The sequence below is a fragment of the Thrips palmi genome, unplaced genomic scaffold (assembly GCF_012932325.1).
Source record: "Thrips palmi isolate BJ-2018 unplaced genomic scaffold, TpBJ-2018v1 HiC_scaffold_10, whole genome shotgun sequence".
In the NCBI taxonomy this organism is placed as follows: domain Eukaryota; kingdom Metazoa; phylum Arthropoda; class Insecta; order Thysanoptera; family Thripidae; genus Thrips; species Thrips palmi.
This window is the reverse complement of record NW_023144621.1, coordinates 3810024-3833414: the sequence shown is the minus strand read 5'-3', so window position 1 is coordinate 3833414 and position 23391 is coordinate 3810024. Positions and strand designations below refer to the sequence as shown.

The following is a 23391-nucleotide window of genomic DNA, read 5'->3' as shown; positions in this document are numbered from 1 at the left end:
CGGAGCTGCAAAAAGTGACAGGAATGTAAGAACTTAATAAATTTCTTCCTAATACAGTCTTGTCATAGTTATAAGATTTTTTTTAAATATAAAATAGGAACATCACAGATTTTGTAAAACATAACAAGTAGAGTGTTCCTCTCTAAACCCCATGGAGACAACAATACTGAAGAAATAATTGGCATCAGCCCCAAACAACAATAAGGTAGCATAGCTCTTCTCTCAGTAATAAATTTGAAATATGTGCTAGGCAAGAGAGGCATCACACCTCAAATCATGAAGCTGTGTGAGAGATGATAAGCCATGAGACAACAAAATAAAATAAGATTATTGGATACATGGCAAGACCTTTCCTGCCCACAGGCTGACTATCACCCAGGAAAGCAGTTGAGGCTGCAAGTAATAATAGTCACATTAAAAAATTTGAGAAACAACAGATGGTACATTTAAAAGATAAAAACAATTTCTTTTGCAAAACTTACCATAGGTAGCCCACACAAAGCCAACAATCGTGAACAGAAACCGTATTATGAAAAGCAGATTGGTTTGGGGATAAAGGAGCATCACCCTACATACAATGAGAGCCATTGCTGTAGGTAGTAAACAGTATCCAAGAACACAAACACTCTGGAAGAATGAACTGCAAACCAGACACGGAAAAAAATTATAATACAGATAGTGACTACTGCACAAAGGCATTTCCTAGTTGATTTACAGCAGTATAATTCTTACATGTTTCCTCCCAGCAGCTTAGAGTTTAAAGTCACAATCATTGAACCTATCCAAACTATGACAAACACCTCGGCAAATTCTGGTCCTCCATCATTAGAGTCTCTTTCAGCAGACCCCTGTAATATCCTGGAAAATTAACAATAAAGATCAGAAAAGGAATAAGTGCGGGCAAAGATTATGATATTTAAAACAGTACTCACATAGCCATAAACGTGCATAATAAAAGCGGGCCCCAGAGATCCCCTTTTAAAAAATCAGAAGATAAAAAATTAATAGGGACATGTTACAGTCACTCAAGGAAATCAAAATTCAGACTGGGAATACCAGAACTTACATTCTTTTAACAAGCTCTTTTTTTCTCTTGGTATTAGCACATGATAAAACTTAGTTCCAACAGCTTTTAAATCCCGAAGCTGCCATGAGAGAAACAAAACATTGTCTCTTGGAGAAATGACTTAGTACACAATGTGTCTCTAATTCAAAGCATTCCAAAAACTTACCACAGTATCTCTTATAGGTTCATCCAATGTATTAAAATCTGGTTCTCCTAATGTTTGGCTTCTTCCTTGATTAGGAATCGACATTTCCCCTTCCACTCCATAATCATCGTAAATCTGAAAAAAGAAGAGTGTGCTGCTGATGAACCACAAAGTATAGATAAATAGTGCTCTCTAAAAAAAAAGTATCAATGCCCTCAAACATATGGGACAGAATGAGAGCTCAGCAGCAGACAAACTGGAGGAAGATGTGCAATTTTAGCAATAATGTCTCAACATGAACTCGTAAACTGCTGATGCAGTAAACCTCACCAAGTTTGTCTATGAGACTGAGTGCCAGGATAGAGCAACAGAGGGACGGGCAGAAATTGAGAATAAATGAAAGCCGCGACACGAAATAGATAATATTAAACAAGAAATATGAAGAAACGACCTGGTCAAGAATCTAACAACAGTCCTATGCCACCCAACCAAAACCCATTTCAATTTAGGAACCACGACAAGCAGCTGTATATTCAAGATTCGGCTACTTTAATTTATTTTGTTGGAATAATGTACTGAAATTTGAAGTGAACAAACCTCTACACGAGCGTCAGTAGTTTCGTTCATGATTGTTGTTACTGCTGCTGACGAACTGACGTTTCACACCACCACTGACTCCACTCCACGCACGAAGCGTTATTGGCAGCAACTATCATTATCCTGCCAATAGTATGTAAACAACCTTGCTGCCGACCAAATTGTAACCTGTCCAGAACCTGTCTGTAGTTCTTACCATCATAGGGGAAAATGTATGACAAGTCTGCCTGTTTAATTATTGTGCTCATAGCTTTTTATTTGGGCACAGAATCTACTTTTTCTGAGGAAAACATGGAGAATATTCACAAACATGGAGATCCTCGTATCCTTTCTGCTTGTCTACCTCTATAATGTAATTTAAATATTATGTTTGAAAAACACAAGTTTGCATGATACCTTAACAGAATCAAAGAAACAGCTTCATTCATTGCTGCAAGAATGAAACATTTGACAGCTGTCAATGAACTAAAGCAGGTGAAAAATGCAGTAAAACAACACCAATTAGTTTTGGACTTATTTAAGAAGGTTTTTAAAGTAAGTCGCCATCTAGTGCCTATTTCTTCTTCCTAAGTAGTAACTGTTCAGTCAAATTGAATTCATTTCTCTTCTTTAGATTCTTGATGAAAGCAGAAAATTAGTCGCTAGCATTGAAAGTCGGGCTGACATGACGAAAAAAGCGTCACAATGTAATACACCATTATGTTTGTCATCAAATATCTTTGTCGTATTTGCATCAATGTCTTTGCAGATAGTTTAGCTATTTATTTTACGTACCTTACAGATGTTGTCAATTATTTGGAGAACATTGCATTCTTCTGTGATTTGTTGGTCTTCTTCCCTGAAATAACTGTTAGGCACTTGGATGCTAATCTTCTGTGGAGAGTTACATTGATTGATAGCATCCAAGATGCAACATCTTTCAATATTAACTTTGTTGATGATACAACTCAAGCACAGTTCGAGAAGGTACTGCAACTCATTTTTCTATATGACAACAATGTAATGTATTACCGCCTTTGCACCATATTTTAATTTTGTTCTCTTAATATTTAGGCATATTCAATTTTGAGTGAAGGAGCATCCTATCAAAATGAACCAAATCAACCACCTGAAGTTAAAAAGAATACAGAATCGAAAAAGACTAAGAGAAGACCTCGCATGTCTTCGAATGAACTGTGATATGTTGACCATGATGTAACTGCTGTTCACAATATGAAGAGTAGTAAAGGTTAACCACAAGCTGTTTCTGCTTTTGTTTTTATTTCTTTGTTGGAGGCCCGTCGTCCTACCCGGCCAGCAGTCCTCTTGCACAGCAAATTAACACCCACTCAACATGTATATGCATTCAATATTTCACACTGGCACACTGATGCAGAATTAACGTACTGTATTTGTAACTTAATAAACTTTTTTAACACAAAAGAGAACAGCAATAAATCAAAATTTCAAAACATTAAAAAAGAAAAGAATCAGGTTCATTGTGTAAACACTATGTTTAACTCAGGGTAACATAAAATATCAGAAGTGAGATGAGGATTTTCTCATCTGATAAAAATCATGAAACAAAAAACAAAAAAAGTTACCATATTTTTGGTAACTCCTGTAAAGTGAAATTGCCATCTTTAGAATGGAGTACTTCACATCTTAAGGGTCCTAGCTTTTGTCCTATGACAGTGTTCATATCATATCCCTGCAACAGAAAAGGAATGATAGGAATATAAAATATCTTCAATGAAAACTGGGATTATGTAAAGGTCCATCCATAGGGCATTTACCTCCTCATTACACAAAGTGGGAGGCAACATAGATTCAATTGTGCTCTGATGTAACTGTTCAGAAAAAGAGCAAGAAAACACATAATAAACATCGAGAGCCAGACTAAAAAATACATCCAGTACAAAGAATTCTACCTTCAATCTAATGGATGAAGAAAGTGGCAGGTTTGCACAAGAACACAACACTTGGAGTGACATATGCATATTGAAGTTATCACATTGATTATTGCATTTCTCACATCGATACATTTCAGTACCATCACCAAGACTTAAGAGCTCATTCTCACAAACACCACAAGCAGGCCACATGTAAGCAGTTTCTTCATCAACACCAACAACAGTACCTGTAAAATAAATTTTCTAGACATCCATAATTTGAAGTTCTAGTTAGATAAACTCAGTTTACTCACCAAAAAATGTTGCAAGAGTTTTAGCCGCAGTGTTTCGATGTAAAAGTGGTAAGTTGGGGTTCAGCCTTGCCATACATCTCTGTTGTTCTTCACTAACTAAATTGCTGAGGATAGAATCAGACAGATCTTCCTTAGAAGATAATCTTGAGTATTTATCTATTCTCAATTCATCAGCTGTTACTTCAAGGTCAAGAACAAACAAAGCAGCTGCTTTAAATATAAATGTTGGAAGGAATGCAGTTTGATTCACAGTAATGACTGTGACACAAGGTGTAGTTTCTGTGTCTGTTACATAGAGACGCTCTCTTGTTGCGTGCAAAATGCAGCAAAAAACATTTGCTCTCCTGGGTTCACACGTAGAAGTCTGATAAAGAAATACAAAAGTTTTTGATATAAGTAAAAAATACTGCACATTTTATGGTGAGGGCTTCTGATAACTCAGCAATAAAAGGAAGAAAAAATATTATACCTCAGACAAAATGGAATTTAGTGTAGAAAAAGTTGGTTGGTGAATGGATGCTTTCCTTTGACTTTCTGAAAGCCCACAGCTCCAAGACAGTGTTGCAGAAGAGAGCACGTAAAACACTGGCTGATCACAGAGCCCTTCAATTCCCATACTTGATATAATTTTCCATAAATTTGAAACTCTGTAGACAAAAATAAAACATGATAACAGTTATAAATTTTAATAAGGTCAATTCCCTTAAAAATTTGTTTCACCCTCATTTAACAACAAACCTGAAAGGAGCAATCCTTTGAATGGGTAAAAATCCAGAGAAACAATATGTTTTACCAATAACTTTCCCAGTTTTCACACCTTGCCAAATGCTTCTATTCCAGAGAATAAGAAAAGTTAGAATTAAGTTTGAAGTTGGGATAAACTATAAACAACATAAACAACATAAACAACTATAAAACTCACTCTTGTGATGCCTGCAATTGTTCACAGCCCAACAGTACTTCACACACTTCTCCAGCCACATCTTGTCCCAGAAGAGACCATGAGGGAGCATCACTGCTTTGTCCAGTTTCAGTGTCAAGCGGCCTGTATTGAAAGAGTTGAGGAGAATTTGGAAACACTATAATGACCCAACCTAAAACTTTGGTAACCATCCATCCACAGGATGTTAAAAAGGAAATAAATACATGCCTGAACTGGAAAGCTCGTAATACTGTGAGAGTCAAGATATCCAAGGTAGCTTCACCAACGTAATGACGAGATACTAATGAAGAGATGCTCCCTGAAGTCACAGCATGCTCTCCATTTTCATGAGGGTCTTGTGGTAATTCCTCTGAATATTGGATCAAGTGTGTTTGGATTTCCACAAGCTTTGGGAAAATTATTTCAAAAAGACCAGAACCAGAGACACATTCAGAGCCTATAAAAGGAGAGAAAACTAAAAAATACTCATCTTGTTCCAAAATAGATATTGACTATACGAAATTTCACATGAATTTTATCATCACCTTTCTTAAGGAGAGTCGAATTGTCTGTTCCCTGTGGGCAATCTGAGCGTACAACTTCAACACAATATGCACAGAGAATCAAAGAGATACCTTTTAACTTAAGTGATTGCCTGAAAAGAAGATAACAGATTTTAAAAGAGCACTGCAACCACAAAATTTTAAGAATGCATTAATATTTTAGTTTCATGAAAAATGAAAAAGACCATAATGGGAACAAACCATGGAGGGAAAATACGAATCCTCGAGGAAGACATGATTTTCTCTAATTTCTCCGCAATGGTGGGGTCCAAGATAACAACAACCTGATCTGACAATGCATCAAGATACCGAGTAGTCCTATTATTGCAATCATCTGAAAGTAGAAACCCTGTGTTTTAAATGACACAAGCAAAACCTAAATAAAATGTGAGCCAACAAGACATACCATTCAAAACATGGCCCTGCACTACTATATGAGAATATTCAGTCCATGTTTTATCAACAGATATGAGCACTGAGGCACTCTGCTCTGACCCACCAGCTGATGATGATTTACTCTGCTTGCTTCGCTTAAACTGCCATATACGTGCAGAGGAGCGTTGCCGATTAAGAATTCGTTGCAAACGATTGGCAAGTCCATCTCTGTAGAGAAAATACTTTTAGTTAATATAAAAATGCAGGTGGTTTTTACTTAAGAGATAGTAAGTGACACACAGTCACTGTAGCTTACGGCTTCAATTTTGTCTTGCCCTTTTTAGGGGGTGCATTGAAATCGTCTGCAACTATTTCAGCAGCTAAAGGAGCAGCACAAGGAGCTGGGGGGCTAGATGCCTGAGAAATTGCCACCAGAGTTGAAACAGAAGAGGATGGCAATCTCTCAATCTGCGAAAAAGTTACTCTAATGTAATTATTATGTTTATACACTGGTCTTACACGAGCATTGCTAGGTGTACCTCCTCTTGTTGGCTGGTATCTAGGCTTTGTGATGAGCAGCTATCAATATCAACATCATCGTTATTGGAATTTTTAAATTCTGTTTGTGGACCTGTAGACATTGTCATTGATCATTTCAAGTGCCAAATATTATAATTAATTTTCTTAAATGGAATGCTACCTCAATATACCTTTAACTTCTAGAAATAATTTATCTGTCAATGATGCTATGTGATTTCTTAATGCATCATTACTATGGGAAGAAGTGGGAGACCCAAATGCATCTGGGATGTTCATTTCCATTGGTTCTGATAAGTCATCTTCAATCAGTAGTGTCTGATTAGAATGCTTTTTTACTGAAAGTGACAGCTGAACATTGTCTATACCATCACATGCCTTTTCTTGCTCATTTTTGTTCACGGTACAGATTTTCGCATTCTTCTTTCTAGAAAATGATGGTGCTACACATGATGCAGTAGGAATTGAAGGCCCGCTCCTCTTCTTAGAACAGGTTTGAAGAGGTGACTTCTTGCTTAAACTTAATTTATTCCTTTTCTGTTGAAGTGGGGACTTAACAAGCTTATCTTGGACAGATGCAACATCAATTTGCTCTGTGTTTGCATCCTCAATTAGATCACTTCTGTTCAAGGCCAAATTACATGGATGCAGGGTGTTTTCAGGCTCCTCTGTTATCTGAGCAATTGATTTATCCCAGTTGGGTTTACTCAAAGAGTCACAAACACTATCACAGGAGATAAAATTTTGGTCTTGTCTTGCTACTGTTTGGAGTACACTATTATCACAGTCAATGTCCTTCATGTGTAATTTATTTTGAAATGAGAAATCTAAGGAGCGCTTGGCTGCTGCTCTGTATTGAGAAGCAAGCAGTTTAGACTCCTCTTCTTCTCCAACAAATTTAGCATCATTCAACAGACTAACATCAAAAGTTGATGATTCTGAAACAGTCTTGTCTTCCTTGAATGAACTATCAAAAACTACATCACTGCTTTTATTCATAGATCCATTCATCAATGAGCGAGTAGCCTTTATCAATTTTATTGGACGATTTACATCTTTGGATCCAAGAATTGGTGACATATCTTTATCAACGATCATACGTTTTTGTCTCTTTACAGTTCTTCCGATTACAGGTGATGCAGGAGTTTCAAGTATATTTGACTTTGTAGGTGATGATGTCAAAGTGGGTTCTACAAAGATAACATTCGATGATTCATTTACTGCTTCTGGAGAGGTGTTGTTACTCAAAACTACATTTCTCGAAGGAAGAGAAACAAGATCCTTACGTTCAAAATGTGACTTATTTCCTACTTTGGATGGAGCAGTTTTTAACAATTTTTGAACAGAAACCCATTTGGGTTTGCTTGTTTTAAAGATAGGGGAACTAGGGACTGTGGTGGGTGCAGACACAGGAGCTGTTTCTTCTGCTGATTTCAATTCTTTTCTATCAGGCATTCTTCTTCTACAAATTCTGTTAACACGAGGTACAAGAATTGGTGATGTTACTTCAATTTCTGAAGCTGTCTTAGCTGCTTTAGGAGAAGGTTGTTGTTGATCGAGCTTTTCATTTGAATTAGAGTTCACAGAATCATCCGGTGTTAGGTTCACTGTTTGATTTAAAATAGATAAGTTTTTCTCCCAAATATCTTGGTGTTCAATTGATTCTGATCCTTTAACAGAATTGCCTCTCTCAAAAGAGGAGTCAGGCATTTCAGAAGAAGGTGCAGTGGGATTACATTCCCCACTTCTTCCAGCTAATGGACTGTCAATGCATTTCCCTGGCCTCTCCCTCGGCCGTTTCTCAATGGATCTAACAAACTGTGCTGAAGAGTGTCGGCGCCCTCTTTTCCTCACCAATTTACAGTCACCAAAATTGATGTGAGATGCAAGTGTACGATTAGGAAGTTGACGTCCTCGCTGAGACTGAGAGGAGGCCTCGTCAAATTCTTCGTCTGATGAGCTCCATGATATGGCTTGGTCTACAGGTGTGGCAATAACCTGAGAAAGCTCTGCCCATCGGTAATTATTCCTCCCTTGACAGAACACCTCGACAAATTTTTCCCTGCCCTGCAAAAGAGAAAAGATGTTGATTGGAGCTCACCCAGGTACACGCAAGCGCTATGTCCAAGAAACACAGACTAACCCGGAACGACAGCCTCTTGTTGACGTTGCTTGCTGTGATGATGTGCTTGCCCTCATCTTCACTGACATTCTGCATCCCTCAAAATATCGAGTGAACTGTCAATACGTCCTCAAGCAGACACTCAAATGGTCACCATCTAACCCCTTAAAATGTTCACCAATCAAGACAGGAACAGAGAGACACCATACTTCTTGCAAACCAAATTGGCAGGAATAGTCAAACTCATTTGCAGGTTATTCGGGTTCAACTTTAAAAATGCATTGTTTACCAATCTTCAATCATTTTCTAAATGCAAGCGATGCAAGTCCTTCTTTTGTGTATCCGCGCTCAACTTTCAAAACATAACAACTAGAGTGGGTCTGTTCTACATCAAGCATCTTGTAAATTTCAAACTGGTAGGAATTTGCTTTGTTTCTCTTTCGAAATCTTGTTCGACCTTTGAATTTCCGTGAATTAGTATAATCTGACGGGTAATATCGTGTTTTTAAGAGATTTTTTCCCCAATCCCTGCGACCATTTCCGACCGCAGTTCCAGCTGGTTCGTAGCCATCATTTGTTTACGAGGCGAGGTCACGACTTTCTGCTGCAAAAGTTCGTCGCAGTCCGCGCAAGTCTTGATTTTCGCTATATTTTAAAGAATCTGCGAACATGATCGCCTCATCGGGAGCCAGAGTTGCGAGCGCCGTCTCCAGAAACTTCTCAACATCCGTTGTCAGGGCCGGAGGGCATGGCCAAGAGGGTCTGTGGCCCAAGGCTGGCAGCGTAAGTACCTTACCTTTCAGAGGTTATGTCCCAGTTGAGTGTTGATGGCATCAATTTTCTCTATCCACTTTTTTTTCGTACCGATTGAAACGAGGTTGACCAAATACTTGGCATCTTCTATTCTGTGTCGCTCTTTTTCCACCGTGTGGCAAAAATACATTTTTGCACTGCATCCAGTCTCTTTCCTACCCATTGCCTGCTTATGATAGTTATTCCGTTTGCAGCTACTAATTCGTGATTCGATCTTCGCCGCTCGTGCTGCCTGCGTTATGGTGACATGAGAATGGCACCGTTGCTTATCCCTCGCTCTGGTCCCTGTTTCAGAACCTGCCATTCAGCATCGAGAATAGGTACAAGCTGACCCTGTCCTTCATGCTGTTCACTGGCTCAGCGTTCGGTCTCCCCTTCTACCTGTGGCTCTCCAAGCCATAGATATTTTATTTAGGTAGGTCTTCAGATAGGAAAATGCAACTAACTATTTGAATACTTGTATTATATTTCCTTGCCTTTTTTTCTTTTTTTGCCTCTCCTCAGGTACTACAAATTAGTAATGGGACGACAATTTCTTTTGATTATTTATGGTAATTTACCACACTTGAATACAGTATGTTAACTGCTATTCTTCTAAATTTCTGTTCACAAGCAAAGAAAAGAATGTAATGGCGTTGGTTGGAGTTTTACAAAAATTACACCATGAATAGACAGTGAATGTATTTTAATTTTCATCCCTATTCCCAACAAGTATTTACAATGTAATCACATAAGTATTGCTATTAAATAGTACTTGTCACATGTTTCCAATAAACTGAATACTTGTCTACCAGATCAGCTTGTGCGGAATTTAAATACTGACTGAGTTGGCTGTAACTAAGATATGGGTTGGGCACCATCTCTCTTGCATCAACAAATTCCTGTACAGCTATCTTGAGTTTCTCTACTTCAGTCATTGGTCTAATTCCATTTTCTGACGATGAATTATTTTCATCTTTAGCTTTAGGAAGCTTTTCACTATGTTCATCTATACTTAATAAGGCCATTTTATCAGATGTAACATCATTTCCATCAGTAACTCCTACCCCTATTCCAATACTGGAACTTTCATCTCTGGGTGATGAGAGTTCAATTTTGGGAGATTTTAGGAGTACATCGAGTTGAAACTTGTTTTTAAACCAATTCAAAGCTTCAGGTGAAAAAATATCACTTTTGACAATGTCGATTGTTTCAAGCCCCAGTGACCTGACACTCTCCTCCAGGGAGTCACATTTTGAGAGCCACAGCAAGACCCCTGCCGCAAGGTAGGCACGCAAGCTGGCTTGAAGTGAAACTTGAGAAGAAGAGAAAATGGAACCAGCCTTGAAAGGCCCTGAGTAAAGAAACAAAAGCATGTTAGAATTTACATGGTAAAAAGCTTGGTGTAGTCAGAATGAATAAAAGAAATGCAATTACCTGCAGGTGCCAGCCACATACAAAACTTCAAAAGGATTGGCACAGAGTTTGCTTTTAACAAAGCTGTTATGTTCATATCATTTAGGACGGACATTGCTTGAATGAGATAGCGGTAGGCTTTGATCTTATCTTCACCATCAATATCCGGGACAAATTTGTGCTTTATTTTGGGAAAGAGGGAAGGTGCAGCAAGGAAGGCTAGCGTCACCTTGCTGCTTGCAGCTAACCATGCAGCAACTTCACTGGTAACTGTAGTTTCATCCACTAACTCTTGCTGTAGGGCAGCAACCTTCTCCTTAGGTAAAGATATACTTACATACACTGCTTCATCAGCATCTACAGGAAGGGAACAAGTTAAAAAGACGTACATTTGGAATATAATTTGGAGAAACAGAATATTTACAGTACGAAACTAACTTACCAGCAGGACTTTCTGTGCAGCAGCTTTTCTGTAACCAGTCTCCAGGTGACAAGGTGTCTTGAGACGTGCAAATGGCTTCATGAATGAAGAGACGAAGAGCAAGATGGTTCAGGCTAGGGTACAAACCCAAGACAGACTGAGCTGTAGTCCAGTCACTCTGAGCCAGACTCAAATTAAAGCATTCAAGGGCATAATATTTTCCAGTCTGTTGATCGGATGTTTTCAGCTTCATTATTTCTGCAGCTAGCAAAAGTCGTTTAGGGCACTTTTTAAATGCAAGAGCCTGAGCAGCTTGAGACCATTCTCCTCCTGATCCAAAACTGAAATACAAGACAATTAATTTTGAGTCTAATGAATGATATACTCAACCACTAGAATGCTAAAACGGAAGATACAAACCAAACAGCAGCAAGACACTGACGTCCGTCCGACATGCTGTTGAGGGCCCAGTCATTGAGAAGGCTTTTTAGAAGGGGGTGATCAGGCAACAAGCGACACCGAGCTACAGCCATGGCATGTCGGTATTTTCCTTGCTCTGCCAGCAGCCGTATAGCTTCTTCAACTTTGTGAATAGCAAGGAGATACACAGCAGCCTTAGAGAATTCATTGGCCTCTTTCAACTGTTCTGCATATGCTGCACAAGCTTCAACCCATAATCTGCAACAAAGAACATGGTCGAATAGATTTTCTTCACCTGTTGCTCTTTCAATACTCCAAAGTGCCTCAAATTCACACTCACTTGTGGGAAACAGTGGGAGCTATGGACACCAAATAACTACTAAGTGTCTTTGCTTGAATAGCTTCTGTTAAAGAATCTTTGGTTGATCCTCTCCAAACATTAATGGTAAAGCCGTTTTCTTTTGACACAGCACTTTCTTCGGCCAATAAATACTGTTCAACTAATGATTGGTCTCCAAAGAAGGCATAGTGCACAGGCATTTTTTTCAAATCACCTTCTCCGTTTAGATCTAAGTGTATATTTCCAGCTTCTGTTCAGAGAAAAAAAAATCTATTCTTTAGTGTCATTTATTTTACAGGCTGGCACTATTTACAGTCGAAATACTTGCCTGGAGGATGTAAGAGGCACTTTAAAATAGCAAGATTACTGTCTTCTTTGTGAACTTCAGGACCTGATAGAGGCAATGTAGCCTTCTCCCTCTTTTTGCTCATGACTTTCTTGGAAGACCCGTCTCCATTAGAAGTGTCATTTTCTGAAATAAGGTAAATTGCAACAAATTAAAATTTGCAACAAAGATGAGGAATTCGGGAGTTCTGATATAAAATTACCTGTAGCATGACATTGAGCTTCTTTGGCACCTTCAAGAAAATTTTTAGATGCATCCTTTATTTTCTCTACCGGCAACTTAGCTTCTTGTTCCTCAGTGTTCCAGATACAAATCAGCCCTTCTTGTCCAGCTGTTATCCCTAAGGAAGGATTGAAAGGACTCCAGAGACAACAGAACAATGGAGCACTGTGCCCAGTGAAACAGGAAATTGGTTGCTTGTTGATAACATCCCATACCTGAAGAAAGAAGGTGCTTCATAAAAATACAGGATTGTACATTCATTTCCTCAATTTGCTTGAAATAAATGTAAAACTGAGTCGAGGTCATTTGGCTCCAAGCTTTACCTGAGCACATTGATCATAGGAAACAGATAGCAATCTGCCTGCTTCGTGCGGACTCCATGCTAGCTTTGATACGCGGAGCTTATGCCCTTTCAGCGTAGCAACCCGCGGCAAATTGGAAATGGGGACACTCAGTTCTTCCATACTCTGCAGTGCATCAAGAATAGGACTAGTATCCACAATATGTATACTGTCCTCATTGGAAGCACAGGCCAGCCAATTGGCATGAGGAGACACTTCTGTTACATCTGATGAACAGCACTGGGGATGCCAAGCCAGATCCTGAATTAATTTTGCAAACACTTTGAAGGACGAAACCAAATGCAATTCTTCCTTACTATTCAGGTGGAGCATATGTACAGACCTGAAACAAAAACAATTAGTTTTTCTGTACACAAATACTGGTGATGTTGCTATTCACAACAAAAATCTGCACACACCCTGTTTCATCTCCAAGAGCAAGCATGGAGTAATCTGGCTTCCAAGCCAAGTCAGTGAGACTCACAATCTTATGCTTGATCTTCAAGCTCTCTGGTTTGAGAACAGTCTTCAATATGCTCTAAAAAAAAAATAATTCAAATTCAAAAGACAAAAACAAAAAAACAATGACATAGTTGTAAAGGCTGGTGCAGGTGAATGCATTTTCAAGGACTACAGCTCACTTTGAATGGTTCATCATATATCTGATCTGGAAAATTGGGATCCATGGCTGCTAGTTTCCCCCCTCCAACTGCATATAGAACATAATTTGATGGTGCCAAATCAGGTCCATCTTCAGGGCTTTTCATTGCGGCAATGCTACTTTTGATGGTAGCAAGGGAGGGGGCCCACTCCATTGCATAGATGCTGTCTTTCGAAAATGGACGAAAGAGGAGGGGTGGTTTGATAGCACAGGTATATTGGACACCAATCCGTCCATCAGATGTACCTGAAAATATTCATGTAGAGAATATAAGTTTCTAAAATAGACAAAATTTCGAAAAGTTAGTCAGTGTTCCTTACCATAAGCAAGCCAACCATCTTTAGATGGATGCCATGCCAGTGACATGACCTTCCCACTCACTTTCTGGTTGTATGTTTGAATAGTTTTGAGCTGAGGTTCACTCAAATTAACCACTCGAATAGACTTGTCTGCACCACCAATGGCTAAACTGTTAGAAGATATTAGCATATAGTATTTGTAATTTATACTTTAGAAACATAAGTAAATGTTCAATTATGTAAATTAGATGTCTCACCTTGTACCATCGATGGATGAAATAGTCATTGCATTGACAGCACCTCCAGTAGTGTTGAGTTTAATGGGACTTAATTGCACATCAGAACTCTTCCCATGAACAACCCGGTCAGATCCGAAAGTCCAAACCCATCTGGGCACAGTTTCTTTTAAACGCCAATCATCTCCACTAAGTACAAAAAAAAGGGTGATTTTTATTTTATATTGTACCCAGTACCTATTTAAGGCAAATCAGCAGGACAACACACCTAGCTTCCTTTGTCGCTGGCCAGGGGCTGCTTTTCACCACTACATGCCCTCGATTGTGGCCCAGAGAAAATGTTTCCCACTTTGGAGTTTTGTCTGACACTTTCTTATTTTTGATATTAGCAACATTCAGAGACAGTACTTCTCCTGCAGTTGTAGACACTAAAAGTAGATGGGGTTCATACCAACAGACACATGTCCATGCTCTAACTCCAGTGATTCTAAAAAAAAAATTAGCAGTTAGATGGAAACTTATTCATTGGTGTAATGACAATACGACAATTAATAGTAAGTGTACCTTGGTGCAGAGGGCACGTCTGCATACACCTCATAAAGGCCATCTTGACCTGCACGCCAGAAAAATATTCTCTTCTCTTTGGCAGCAGAGGCAAGTAACTTACTATCATTATTGCCCTTGGGGTTTATGATATTTTCAGCAACAGGACACCAGGCAAGTGAAACTACCTCAGAATCATGACCTCGCATTTGGTGAAGGATATACTCTTTCCCTGAAACTGGAATAAAATTGATATTAAGAACTTGTTTTCCTTCAGAAGCACACTGAAATTTTTTGTTATTGAGTGTTTTGTTATTACTATAAATTCTAAAAGATGTCATTCTTACCCTTAATATTTATAACGCAAACCAAACCTTGTTTCGTTCCAGTGGCTACTATGTTTTGGTCATGAGGACAGCAAGCGACAACAACAAAGGAGTGCTCCTTGAAGCTTTTCACACGGAAGACATTTGATTCAACTTGCCATTGGATTAGATTTCCGCTTTCATCAACACACACAATTAAATTACCGTTTGCTTGGGACCAGTTTCCGTATGTGGCACATTTCTTTAACAACAAAGAGCAGATGGTTAGAAATCTATTTGGGTGAAGAGTTATTGAAAAAAGATGATCACCGTCTATTCACCTGAGGACTTCTGTAGGCTAATACTACTTTCCGCAAATCCAAATCCCAAACAAAAGCTTCACCAGTCTCAGACGTCGACAATAATTTATTACCAAAGCCCTCTGGAGGGAATGAAACAGATAAGATCCTAAACGAATGGGCTAGGTGTAAAGTTGATGGATTCAAACTTTGCGATGGTTCGAAAATGACCAAACTAGAGAGAGATCCATAAGCCACCTTCTGATTCCATGAGCAATCGAAGGCTTGTGATAGGTACCAATTTGGAGAACCAACAAGAGAACACTTCTCCATATCGATGAAAAGTTTCAACTTTATCAAACTCCTGAAACAGATACAGAACTAAATGCGAAGGTGTCACAGCACCATCAAAAACAAAGAATCGACTATGAATATCCTAACCTTACTCAAGCACGTTACGCTACAATGTTTCCAATAACTGCAAACTATGTAAAGCAAACAAGCAAGTTGATTAACGTGTGAAAGAAGAGTGCAACGAGGACTGAGACGGTAACGATATGACACAACTAGGACAATGAACACCGGCACTTGTATCGTATCTGTAACCTGTCAAACAGACGAATCGAACACACTACGAAAACGACAACATCCCGCCAGACAGGAAGTGAATGGTCGGTCCATGAGTGACAATGTGAACAAAAAAAGAAAACAAAACATAATCATCTAGATTACTAAGAAAGGGTGAACTCTGCTGTAGAATAAGAGGAAATCAAGGCAAGACAAAACAATCAAACAAAGCACAAATCATGGCGAAGCATTTTGTTTGAGTTCTGATCTGATGCAACACCATTTTGTTTAGGACAGTTTGCCACTCTGATTGCGTTACGCCCCCTTCCCCTACCACCCCTCACCCTCAACCCCCGGTCAAAAACTAGCGTGTGCATTTAAAAGCGTTACGAAGAAGAAACGAATAATCCAGGTATAATCACCACTTGGACCAAACAATCCAAAATTGGAACGTGCACATTTTAAAAACAGTATTCCTCGGTTCTTTCGGCGCTTGAAAGTGTCCGCGTAGGTTGCATTCTTGGAGAGCAGAAGCAGAAAGGCGCGAAAGCAAAAGCTGTCTGTTTGTTTACGTTTTGCATCATGTGAAAGGTTTCAAGGGTTTCGAGTTTCGAGCCAACTGTCAGCACAAACAAAGCGCGGCGCGGATTCAGCGCAAGCAGCAACAATTCGCGGAACGCGATTCCACGCGTGCTGCCGTTCGCGAATGCACCGCGAAGCGTGAAACGCGAATCAATCGCGATCCCAGAGCGCGCAGCAATCCGCGAAATTCGCGAAATTCGCGAAATAATCGCGTTCCAGCTCCAGCGCGAGCAGCAATCCGCGATCCACGAACCGCGCCGCAATTTAGCGCAGGATGGCCTCCTCAGATGGAAAGCTACTGAGTTTGATGGCAGGCAAAATGGGAATTAACTCGGACAAAGCGCTCAAGTAAGTCTTGTCTCCAGTTTTGATGTGCGCCCTCATGTGCAAGGTTAGGCGCTGTGTCCTGCAGCTGATGTCATTCCTTGTTTTAGCTTTGGTATTTATCTCTGATTTCCTCCCAAACAGACGAGCCAGCGAGTTCTTACGCCTCCTCCAGTTGAAAGTTACAGCCTCCAGTGGTCTCCGGCAGTTCAGTGATACCAGTCGTGTAGTTATGTGTCTCGATTTGGCATGTAATAAATTGGGCTATCCTTTCGACAAAGTAATTTATCTCCTATTTCACCTAAACTGAAAATATGTGAATGTTTCCTATTTATTTGCTTTTATATTTTTGCAGTCGAATCTTCTGAAACTAGCTGGACTGAACAAGAAGCTGTACTCAAATGGTCTAAATCTCATTGAAAATCTGCTAGATCTGTCCAAACCCGTTAATATTAATACACTGTGTGTCCAGCTCGGTGTTAGTGAGGTTGCCTCTCATGCTCAGAAAATTCTTGACAAGTATGAGCAGTCCTGCTGTATGAAAGCTTTCAGCTGTTGTTTCAAGTTTGCCTTTTGACATTTCTGTGTTCTTTTTCCTTGTCATAGGTACGTTGAACTGCACGCTCAGGGACCCAATGGAGCCAGACCAATAGATACTAATATGCCTATTTACCACTGTGCTTCTGTATTTATGGCATGCAAGTAAGCTCTGCTAAACTACATACTAAATGTAGTACAATGTAACATTTGCTGTTGTATCATCAAGGTTTCATCTTCTACTTTTTATCTTTCAGACACAACAAAGTGAAAGTAGATAGATCTCAGTTAATAGAGGCCTCGCGAGTAAAAAAAGTCCAATTTGATAAATTAATTGAAGATTTTGTGCCAGTATTAGATAATATGGGTCCAAAAGAGGTGAAGAAAAGTGCCTCCAAAAGATCTCACAAACTCATTGATCTTGTCACAAAGTATGATGAAGGTATGTACCAAATGCCACTAGCATTGCCTGTTTGATTGATTATCAAAACTAATCCATTGTCTTTTGTGAATGCAGAAAGTAAAGGTACAGAAAATGAAGAAGAGGCAGGCCAAAAAGAATCAAGTGATGCAGAAAAAGAAGACTTTGAGGTATGGAAAAAAAGGATACTTGGTGAAGCTTATGAAGCTAATTAAATAGAAGTTTTGAATTTTTTTGCCATATTCATGTGAGCGTTTAAAGTAGTTTTGATGAATGTGAATTTTTGTCAGTAAGGGATGTGCTGCAATTGTGTTGCATATTCAAGAGCATATTGAAACAAGTAGTTTTGAAGGATGTGACTTTTTGTTGGTAGGAGTTGTACTGCATTTGTGTTGTACATTTGAGGGCTGATTCAAATCAGTTTTGACGGATGTGGATTTTTCTTAGTTTAAGTAGCACTTTAATAGTTAAAATTATTTTGCACATTTACTAGTGCATATGGGCAAGTTTTGATGAAAGCTAATTTTCGTTGATAAAGGATGCAGTCATTTTTCATATCTACTCACTGTCATAAAAATTTTTTCAATTGATGGAATTTTTTTAAAAAGCAGTTGCGCTCAAAAAAAATTATTTTGCATATTTACTTGCGATTGTGACAAAGTTTTGGGACTGTTTGTTTCTTTGAGTTCTGTGGTAGTTGCGTTGGACATTTGAGTGCGGATTTTAACAAGTTTTGAAGGATGTTAATTTTTTTGTTAGTTGTAGTTGTGCTACAGTTGCGTTGCTCATTCAAGCGCGGATTGGGACGAGTTTCAACGGTTGTGACGTTCGTTTTTTTTTTGGGGGGGGGGGAATTGCGTTTTTTCTCTTTTTTGGAATATATCCATCGCGATTTTGTACAATTTTCTTGGAGTTGTGCTGCTGCTGTGTTGCTCATTCGATCGCGGATTTGAACAAGTTGTGATGCATGCAAATTTTCGTCTCTGTAGTTGACAAATGTCTGTTTTATTGTATTTATTCAACAAAATGTAATTGCGCGATTGCTTTAGTGTTCATTTTCATTTCATCATCTCGCAGGCCCATCTCTATTCAAATTGGTTCAACAAAATATAAATCCTACACAAAATAGAAGCCTTGTGAGTTCCTCTTTTGCACAGGAAGGAAAAAAGATATCAAATGAGGAAAATAGATAAAATGTGGAGACAAAACCACACACAAGATAAGTTCTATCAGGGCCCTGTCCCGTTACCACCCGTTGCAAGCTGGTATTCGAACCCGCGGCATTTGGGTGACCTTGGCCTTGGCCTCCGCGTGCGCCTAGAGACCCGGCCGTGCGCCCCGCTCACGTACTCCAAGCCAAACAGGGTTTCGTCGCTTCCCCTTCTCTCTCTGTTTATCGCCTCATGAGGCGTCGCGCAGGCGTGCGAGAGAGACAGAGCGGCGAGGCGAATCCCCGTTCGGGATCAGCCCGCTTGCGCCACGCCGCGCCGCGCAAGGCGCAAGGCCCGGCGCCGTTGGCGCGGTGTCCGGTACGCTCCCGGATGAGTGCAAGACGCGGCCCTGCTTGCCCTGCTTCGCGTCGACCTCTGTCTCTCTCACACCACGTTCCGAGGCAGAGCGTCGAAGCGCTGTGCGGATATTAGACTAGGTGCGTCGAAATGAGGCCGGCGCTGAAAGCGTCGGGGACCCATCCGATTGGGGGAGCCGATCCGAAGCGGGCTCATTTCGAACCGCGCTCGCAACGCTCCGTCTCTCTCGCACCCTCGCCGGCGCGCCATGCACCGCCATGCACGCGAGAGAGACAGCGACGTGAGGGCCGTTCGGTTCGAAATGAGCTTCTGTAGGACCGCGCGCCCGGCGCACAGTGGATTTGCCAGAAGACGGCTGGCGGCCTAAATTCTAGACGCGTTTTGAGCTGCAGAGTCGCTAAATGGGACTCGAACCGAACGTGTGACCTCACCAATGGATTGCTCTCCGAACGAGGAGTCCCTTGGTGGGGTCACACGCTCGGTTCGAGTACTGGTTAGCGACTCTGGAGCTCAAAACGCGTCAACAGTTTTGGCCGCCTCCACCGGTCTTCTGGCCCACTGTGCGGCGCCAGGCAATCGGGAAGGGCGGCAAGGCCAGGCCCGGGCCAGGCTGCAGCACCGCGAGGCACTCGTTGTCCGCGAGTGGCGTCTGCACTCCGCGCTCTGCGGTCGCGGGGCCGAGTGGGGCTCCCTTTAACGGGATCAGAACACGGGGACTCTTTTACAGAGAGGGAGTCATTCCGACCGCACCGCGGCGACCGCGGCGCACCCACTGGCAGATAGCGCGACAGCGCAAGTGCGCAAGTCGAATGCGTATGGGGACCATGGGGACCATGGGGACGGGCACAACTCATCATCGTTACATCGGTCTCTTTTTACTCGGTTGTCCGTTGTGGACAACCGTGCCTGAGGAACTGAGAGGGCCACTTCCGTTTTCTCCTCTGCACCACCTTCATGTCGGGAGAAAATCAGTTTTATTCGATGAGGCGCACCGAAAAAGCTTGGGCGATAACTCGCAAAATGTGTCTGAAAGCTGCCGCGGAACCAGGCAACATATCATGTTCAAAAACATAACAAACATAAATTTGGGACAAAACGCAAAGGTCCCCGGGGCCCGGCGGATGGGCCCTCGGGCGGTTGCTGCCTGCAGTGCAGAGCAGAGGCCGGTGCGGGGGCTGCGGGGCTTGCACAGTGGGCCAGAAGACCGGTGGAGGCGGCCAAAACTCTAGACGCGGGTCTCTAAGCAGGACTCGAACCGACCGCGACCCCATCAATGGATTCCTCGTTCGGAGAGCAATCCATTGGTGGGGTCACACGTTCGGTTCGAGTCCCATTCAGCGACTCTAGAGCTCAAAACGCGTCCGGGATTTTGACCGCCTCCACCGGTCTTCTGGCCCACTGCGGGTTGGTGGCGGCGCTGCGGCGGTTCGCGGCCGGCATGGCGCGGCCCCTTGCCGCTGTACCGCTAGGGCTACGCCGCCACGCCCGGCCACGGCAAGGAACTAAGGAACCTGGCCACGCTACGCCACGCTACGCCACGCTACGCAGCTTTGCGATGCTTTGCAAGGGGGTTGGGCGGGGAAGGCGGCGGCAGACACCGCTGCGCGCCGCGCCGCGCCACGCCGGTACTCCCAGGTACCCTCCGAGGTACCCGGCCGCCGACGGCCGAGGAGGCCGAGGAGGGGAGGGGGTTCTGCCTCTCGGGCCTCTCGGGCCGCCGCCGCGCGCCGCCCGCCCCGCCGGCTACCCGGCCGCGTGCTTCGCGTGCGTCCTCCGGCTCACTGTCAGTTGGGTTGAGCCGAGTTCAGTCTTCAGACCCTCTCCGCACCGGTCGGTACCAGTCGGCACCCGTCGGCACCCGCGGCCCACCTCGTGCCGGTCCAGGCGCCGCACGCCAGGCGCCGCCCCTCGCGGTCGCCACAGCGCGACAGCCGCGCGTCCTGCCAGTGTGTCAATGCCGCGGCGAGTGCGTTAGTGTGCGTGTGTGTGTCGGAGAGCCCTGCAGGTCACCACAAGGCAAGTACATCGGTGCCGGTCGAGGATGGGGGCGTGTTTGCAGAGGGCAGGTGCTGACAAGCGTGGATCTGGTGTCTGTCTGTCTGTCTGTCAAGAATTTTTCTCTTCCCCTGGCCCCTATTCCTGTATGACACCCCCACAAAGGCAGGGCGATGGCGGTTTTCCCTGCAGGTTGGCCAAAGGGACTACTTTGCCTCCCCATGCCCAGTCCGGCTGCGGATCCGCCTCTGGCGAGGCCACTGGGTGGCGATCAAGCCTCGGCTTGCGCGACTGGGACGGGCTCCATTCATGGTTGCGAACCTCATGAAGGGCGAGTAGCAGAGCGAGAATCACCCCGTCCACAGTGGGCCAGAAGACCGGTGGAGGCGGCCGAAACTCCAGACGCATTTTGAGCTTTAGAGTCGCTGAATGGTACTCGGACCGATCGTGCGAAGCCACCAATGGATTGCTCTGCGAACGAGGAATCCGTTGGTGGGGTCACACGCACGGTTTGAGTCCTGCTTAGCAACTCGGGAGCTCACAACGCGTCTTGAGTTTTGGCCGCCTCCACCGGTCTTCTGGCGCACTGTGTGCTCTGCCTCTCTCGCACCACGAGGGCAGTTTCGGCGATCAGAGTCACTGACGCGTGGGGCGCGGGTCGTTGCGCTGTCGCACTGACACCTCGCGGAGTTGTTGGTCTGTGCCCGCGGCGCGGAATCCTGGTGCAACTTTGCTGAGGCCAGGGATTCTCCTACCATTTTAAATTCTCCAGGCTCACCCGTATTGTCGCTTATCGTTTCCGCACCCTATTCTCCCCGCGAAATTTCCCCTCTCCTCTTCCCGGGGAGGACAGACAAGACTGAAAAAGCGCCTACGGAGGGTCACTGTTTTTACTCCCCTTCGGATGAATATTCCTCAAGCAAATTACGTGAAGAGTACGGGATATTGTTGCGCCTACGGAGAATTACCACAAGCTGTTTACAGAATTTTCCGTAGCTTTTTGCCACAGTGGCGTGCCGCGGCGCGCATCCTGCAGCTGCAAGGCTTGCTGGAGGGCACACTGGGCACACCCACTCACACAAGGTTGTCGACAAGTGTCTACACGCTGCACCAGTTTTTGATCGGATCTTATCGTTTCCAAAATTTGCACTCCCTCATTCCAATCCCGCGTGCGACGAGAGGTGTCCGCTTCTCCTCTTCCGCGAGGAAGGACAAGACAAGACGTAAAGAAAAAGCAACGCGACAACAGGAGGACTCACTTTTCACTCCACCATTTCTTGCGAAAGATTCCTCAAGCCATAGTTTGATCGTGAAGGATAGTTTTTAGCGCGTGGTTTGAAAGGCCGCCCGTCTCATGCACCGTTTGGCGCCTGCGAGGTAGGCCTCCGTGCCGGTCCGCCCCGCACCCGCAGCACACCGGTGTGTTGCGGGACGGAGGCGCCCGCGGAGGACATGAGGTGCAAACTGCGTCCGACCAAACCCACTCGTCGGGCTTGTCTGGCCACAAACGGGGTCGTCCTGGATACTGCTCTGCGTGGGGCTGGGCTTCGAAGTCCGGAGGAGTTTCGAGTTAGGTTAGGTTAGGTAGGATAGGTAAGCATGCATGACGGAGACGAATGATCGATCACCATCTGCCTGTCTAGGGCACTGCCCGAGGCACTGCCCGAGGCACTGCCCGAGGCACTGCCCTTGCAGCTTCAGCATTCCGAAGGTCACCGAGTCCGTGCCCTTTGCACCCCGCCGCCCAGCCCGCCAAGGGTGCCGTGTCCAGTTCGTCCCGGCCACTTTCGGTACGTTTCGGCAGGGCGGTGCCTCGGCGGCGCCTCTCCCGGCAGACCGAATCCGGAGAGTGATTGCGTCTGTCTCTCTCGCACCGACGCGGCACGCCCCACGAGTGCTAGAGCGCGGCGAAGGCACTCCTCGGAATCATGAGTCGGCCGCGGGCGTCCGGAGCGGCCCGGAGCGGCCCGGAGGGGCCCGGAGTGCCGGAGGCGCAAAAACAGTGCGGTCGTAACGGATCGGATGAGAGGAATAGGAGCCGGCGGCAAGCCGAGCGACAAAACGGCAAAACGGCGCCGCTGGTTAACGCCCCACCCTCCTTTTCGCCCCAGTGCGGGCAGTAGATTGGGTGAGATAAAACCCTGACTGTACCACAAGGTTGACAGTCACCCCATTCGTACGCGCGCAGCGGAGTGTGGCTCTTCGGAGCCGCACGTGTGATTGCTCTTTCGGAGAGCAATCCATTGGTGGGGTCACACGTTCGGTTCGAGTCCCTTTTAGCGA

General features: G+C 43.5%; 6 protein-coding genes across 9 annotated transcripts; 3 read left to right on the top strand and 3 right to left on the bottom strand.

The window, feature by feature from the left end:
* Nucleotides 1-206: 206 nt before the first annotated feature.
* On the bottom strand, nt 207-1931 carry LOC117654160 (protein YIPF6). Its single transcript, XM_034400376.1, has 7 exons — nt 1809-1931; nt 1233-1346; nt 1067-1145; nt 933-975; nt 733-858; nt 483-640; nt 207-393 (listed from the first exon to the last, which is right to left on the bottom strand). Exons 1-7 carry the CDS (start codon nt 1836-1838, stop codon nt 275-277), a joined length of 669 nt encoding a protein of 222 aa, XP_034256267.1. The 5' UTR covers nt 1839-1931; the 3' UTR covers nt 207-274.
* LOC117654161 lies at nt 1926-3053 on the top strand. Of its 2 annotated transcripts, none has more exons than XM_034400378.1 (5): nt 1926-2130; nt 2227-2342; nt 2422-2494; nt 2590-2774; nt 2862-3053. In XM_034400378.1, exons 1-5 carry the CDS (start codon nt 2019-2021, stop codon nt 2985-2987), a joined length of 612 nt encoding a protein of 203 aa, XP_034256269.1. In that variant the 5' UTR covers nt 1926-2018; the 3' UTR covers nt 2988-3053. The 2 variants fall into 2 exon arrangements, with proteins under 2 accessions (XP_034256269.1, XP_034256268.1); XM_034400377.1 differs by having other exon boundaries at nt 1928-2130; nt 2221-2342.
* On the bottom strand, nt 2821-9751 carry LOC117654155. Its single transcript, XM_034400367.1, has 15 exons — nt 8534-9751; nt 6564-8457; nt 6393-6484; nt 6170-6321; nt 5885-6081; nt 5680-5812; nt 5461-5570; nt 5144-5372; nt 4916-5038; nt 4732-4824; nt 4463-4640; nt 3994-4357; nt 3719-3927; nt 3584-3637; nt 2821-3498 (listed from the first exon to the last, which is right to left on the bottom strand). The coding sequence occupies exons 1-15, from the start codon at nt 8606-8608 to the stop codon at nt 3388-3390; spliced, it is 4014 nt and encodes a 1337-aa protein (XP_034256258.1). The 5' UTR covers nt 8609-9751; the 3' UTR covers nt 2821-3387.
* Nucleotides 9072-9942, top strand: LOC117654162 (cytochrome c oxidase subunit 7C, mitochondrial). The gene is made up of 3 exons (XM_034400379.1): nt 9072-9295; nt 9620-9740; nt 9830-9942. The coding sequence occupies exons 1-2, from the start codon at nt 9182-9184 to the stop codon at nt 9725-9727; spliced, it is 222 nt and encodes a 73-aa protein (XP_034256270.1). The 5' UTR covers nt 9072-9181; the 3' UTR covers nt 9728-9740; nt 9830-9942.
* On the bottom strand, nt 9828-15961 carry LOC117654154 (gem-associated protein 5). Of its 3 annotated transcripts, none has more exons than XM_034400366.1 (17): nt 15595-15961; nt 15196-15517; nt 14924-15116; nt 14571-14787; nt 14275-14493; nt 14028-14195; nt 13792-13940; nt 13452-13717; nt 13230-13348; nt 12793-13153; nt 12450-12684; nt 12230-12373; nt 11902-12151; nt 11562-11819; nt 11163-11482; nt 10742-11077; nt 9828-10658 (listed from the first exon to the last, which is right to left on the bottom strand). In XM_034400366.1, exons 2-17 carry the CDS (start codon nt 15484-15486, stop codon nt 10069-10071), a joined length of 4116 nt encoding a protein of 1371 aa, XP_034256257.1. In that variant the 5' UTR covers nt 15487-15517; nt 15595-15961; the 3' UTR covers nt 9828-10068. The 3 variants fall into 3 exon arrangements, with proteins under 3 accessions (XP_034256257.1, XP_034256256.1, XP_034256255.1); XM_034400365.1 differs by having other exon boundaries at nt 14897-15116; nt 15196-15534; nt 15595-15960; XM_034400364.1 differs by having other exon boundaries at nt 14897-15116; nt 15595-15960.
* Nucleotides 15962-16225: 264 nt separating this feature from the next.
* Nucleotides 16226-18715, top strand: LOC117654159 (origin recognition complex subunit 6). Its single transcript, XM_034400374.1, has 6 exons — nt 16226-16650; nt 16771-16906; nt 16982-17145; nt 17233-17328; nt 17421-17605; nt 17681-18715. The coding sequence occupies exons 1-6, from the start codon at nt 16577-16579 to the stop codon at nt 17797-17799; spliced, it is 774 nt and encodes a 257-aa protein (XP_034256265.1). The 5' UTR covers nt 16226-16576; the 3' UTR covers nt 17800-18715.
* Nucleotides 18716-23391: the final 4676 nt, after the last annotated feature.

Coding starts and splice junctions, on each gene's coding strand:
- LOC117654160 (XM_034400376.1), bottom strand. CDS start 1,838: ATGAACGAAACTACTGACGCTCGTGTAGAG. Junction 1,146..1,232: donor AACCTATAAGAGATACTGTG/GTAAGTTTTTGG, acceptor CTCTCATGGCAG/CTTCGGGATTTAAAAGCTGT. Junction 976..1,066: donor AAAGAGCTTGTTAAAAGAAT/GTAAGTTCTGGT, acceptor ATTTTTTAAAAG/GGGATCTCTGGGGCCCGCTT.
- LOC117654161 (XM_034400377.1), top strand. CDS start 2,019: ATGTATGACAAGTCTGCCTGTTTAATTATTGTGCTCATAGCTTTTTAT. Junction 2,343..2,421: donor TATTTAAGAAGGTTTTTAAA/GTAAGTCGCCAT, acceptor TCTCTTCTTTAG/ATTCTTGATGAAAGCAGAAA. Junction 2,495..2,589: donor GACGAAAAAAGCGTCACAAT/GTAATACACCAT, acceptor CGTACCTTACAG/ATGTTGTCAATTATTTGGAG.
- LOC117654155 (XM_034400367.1), bottom strand. CDS start 8,608: ATGCAGAATGTCAGTGAAGATGAGGGCAAGCACATCATCACAGCAAGC. Junction 5,039..5,143: donor TTACGAGCTTTCCAGTTCAG/GCATGTATTTAT, acceptor CTTTCAATACAG/GCCGCTTGACACTGAAACTG. Junction 4,358..4,462: donor TAAATTCCATTTTGTCTGAG/GTATAATATTTT, acceptor TTTCTTTATCAG/ACTTCTACGTGTGAACCCAG.
- LOC117654162 (XM_034400379.1), top strand. CDS start 9,182: ATGATCGCCTCATCGGGAGCCAGAGTTGCGAGCGCCGTCTCCAGAAAC. Junction 9,296..9,619: donor TGTGGCCCAAGGCTGGCAGC/GTAAGTACCTTA, acceptor TCCCTGTTTCAG/AACCTGCCATTCAGCATCGA.
- LOC117654154 (XM_034400365.1), bottom strand. CDS start 15,486: ATGGAGAAGTGTTCTCTTGTTGGTTCTCCAAATTGGTACCTATCACAA. Junction 14,494..14,570: donor GACGTGCCCTCTGCACCAAG/GTACACTTACTA, acceptor TTTTTTTTTTAG/AATCACTGGAGTTAGAGCAT. Junction 10,659..10,741: donor TATGTGGCTGGCACCTGCAG/GTAATTGCATTT, acceptor TTCTTTACTCAG/GGCCTTTCAAGGCTGGTTCC.
- LOC117654159 (XM_034400374.1), top strand. CDS start 16,577: ATGGCCTCCTCAGATGGAAAGCTACTGAGTTTGATGGCAGGCAAAATG. Junction 16,651..16,770: donor AACTCGGACAAAGCGCTCAA/GTAAGTCTTGTC, acceptor CCTCCCAAACAG/ACGAGCCAGCGAGTTCTTAC. Junction 17,146..17,232: donor GCTCAGAAAATTCTTGACAA/GTATGAGCAGTC, acceptor TCCTTGTCATAG/GTACGTTGAACTGCACGCTC.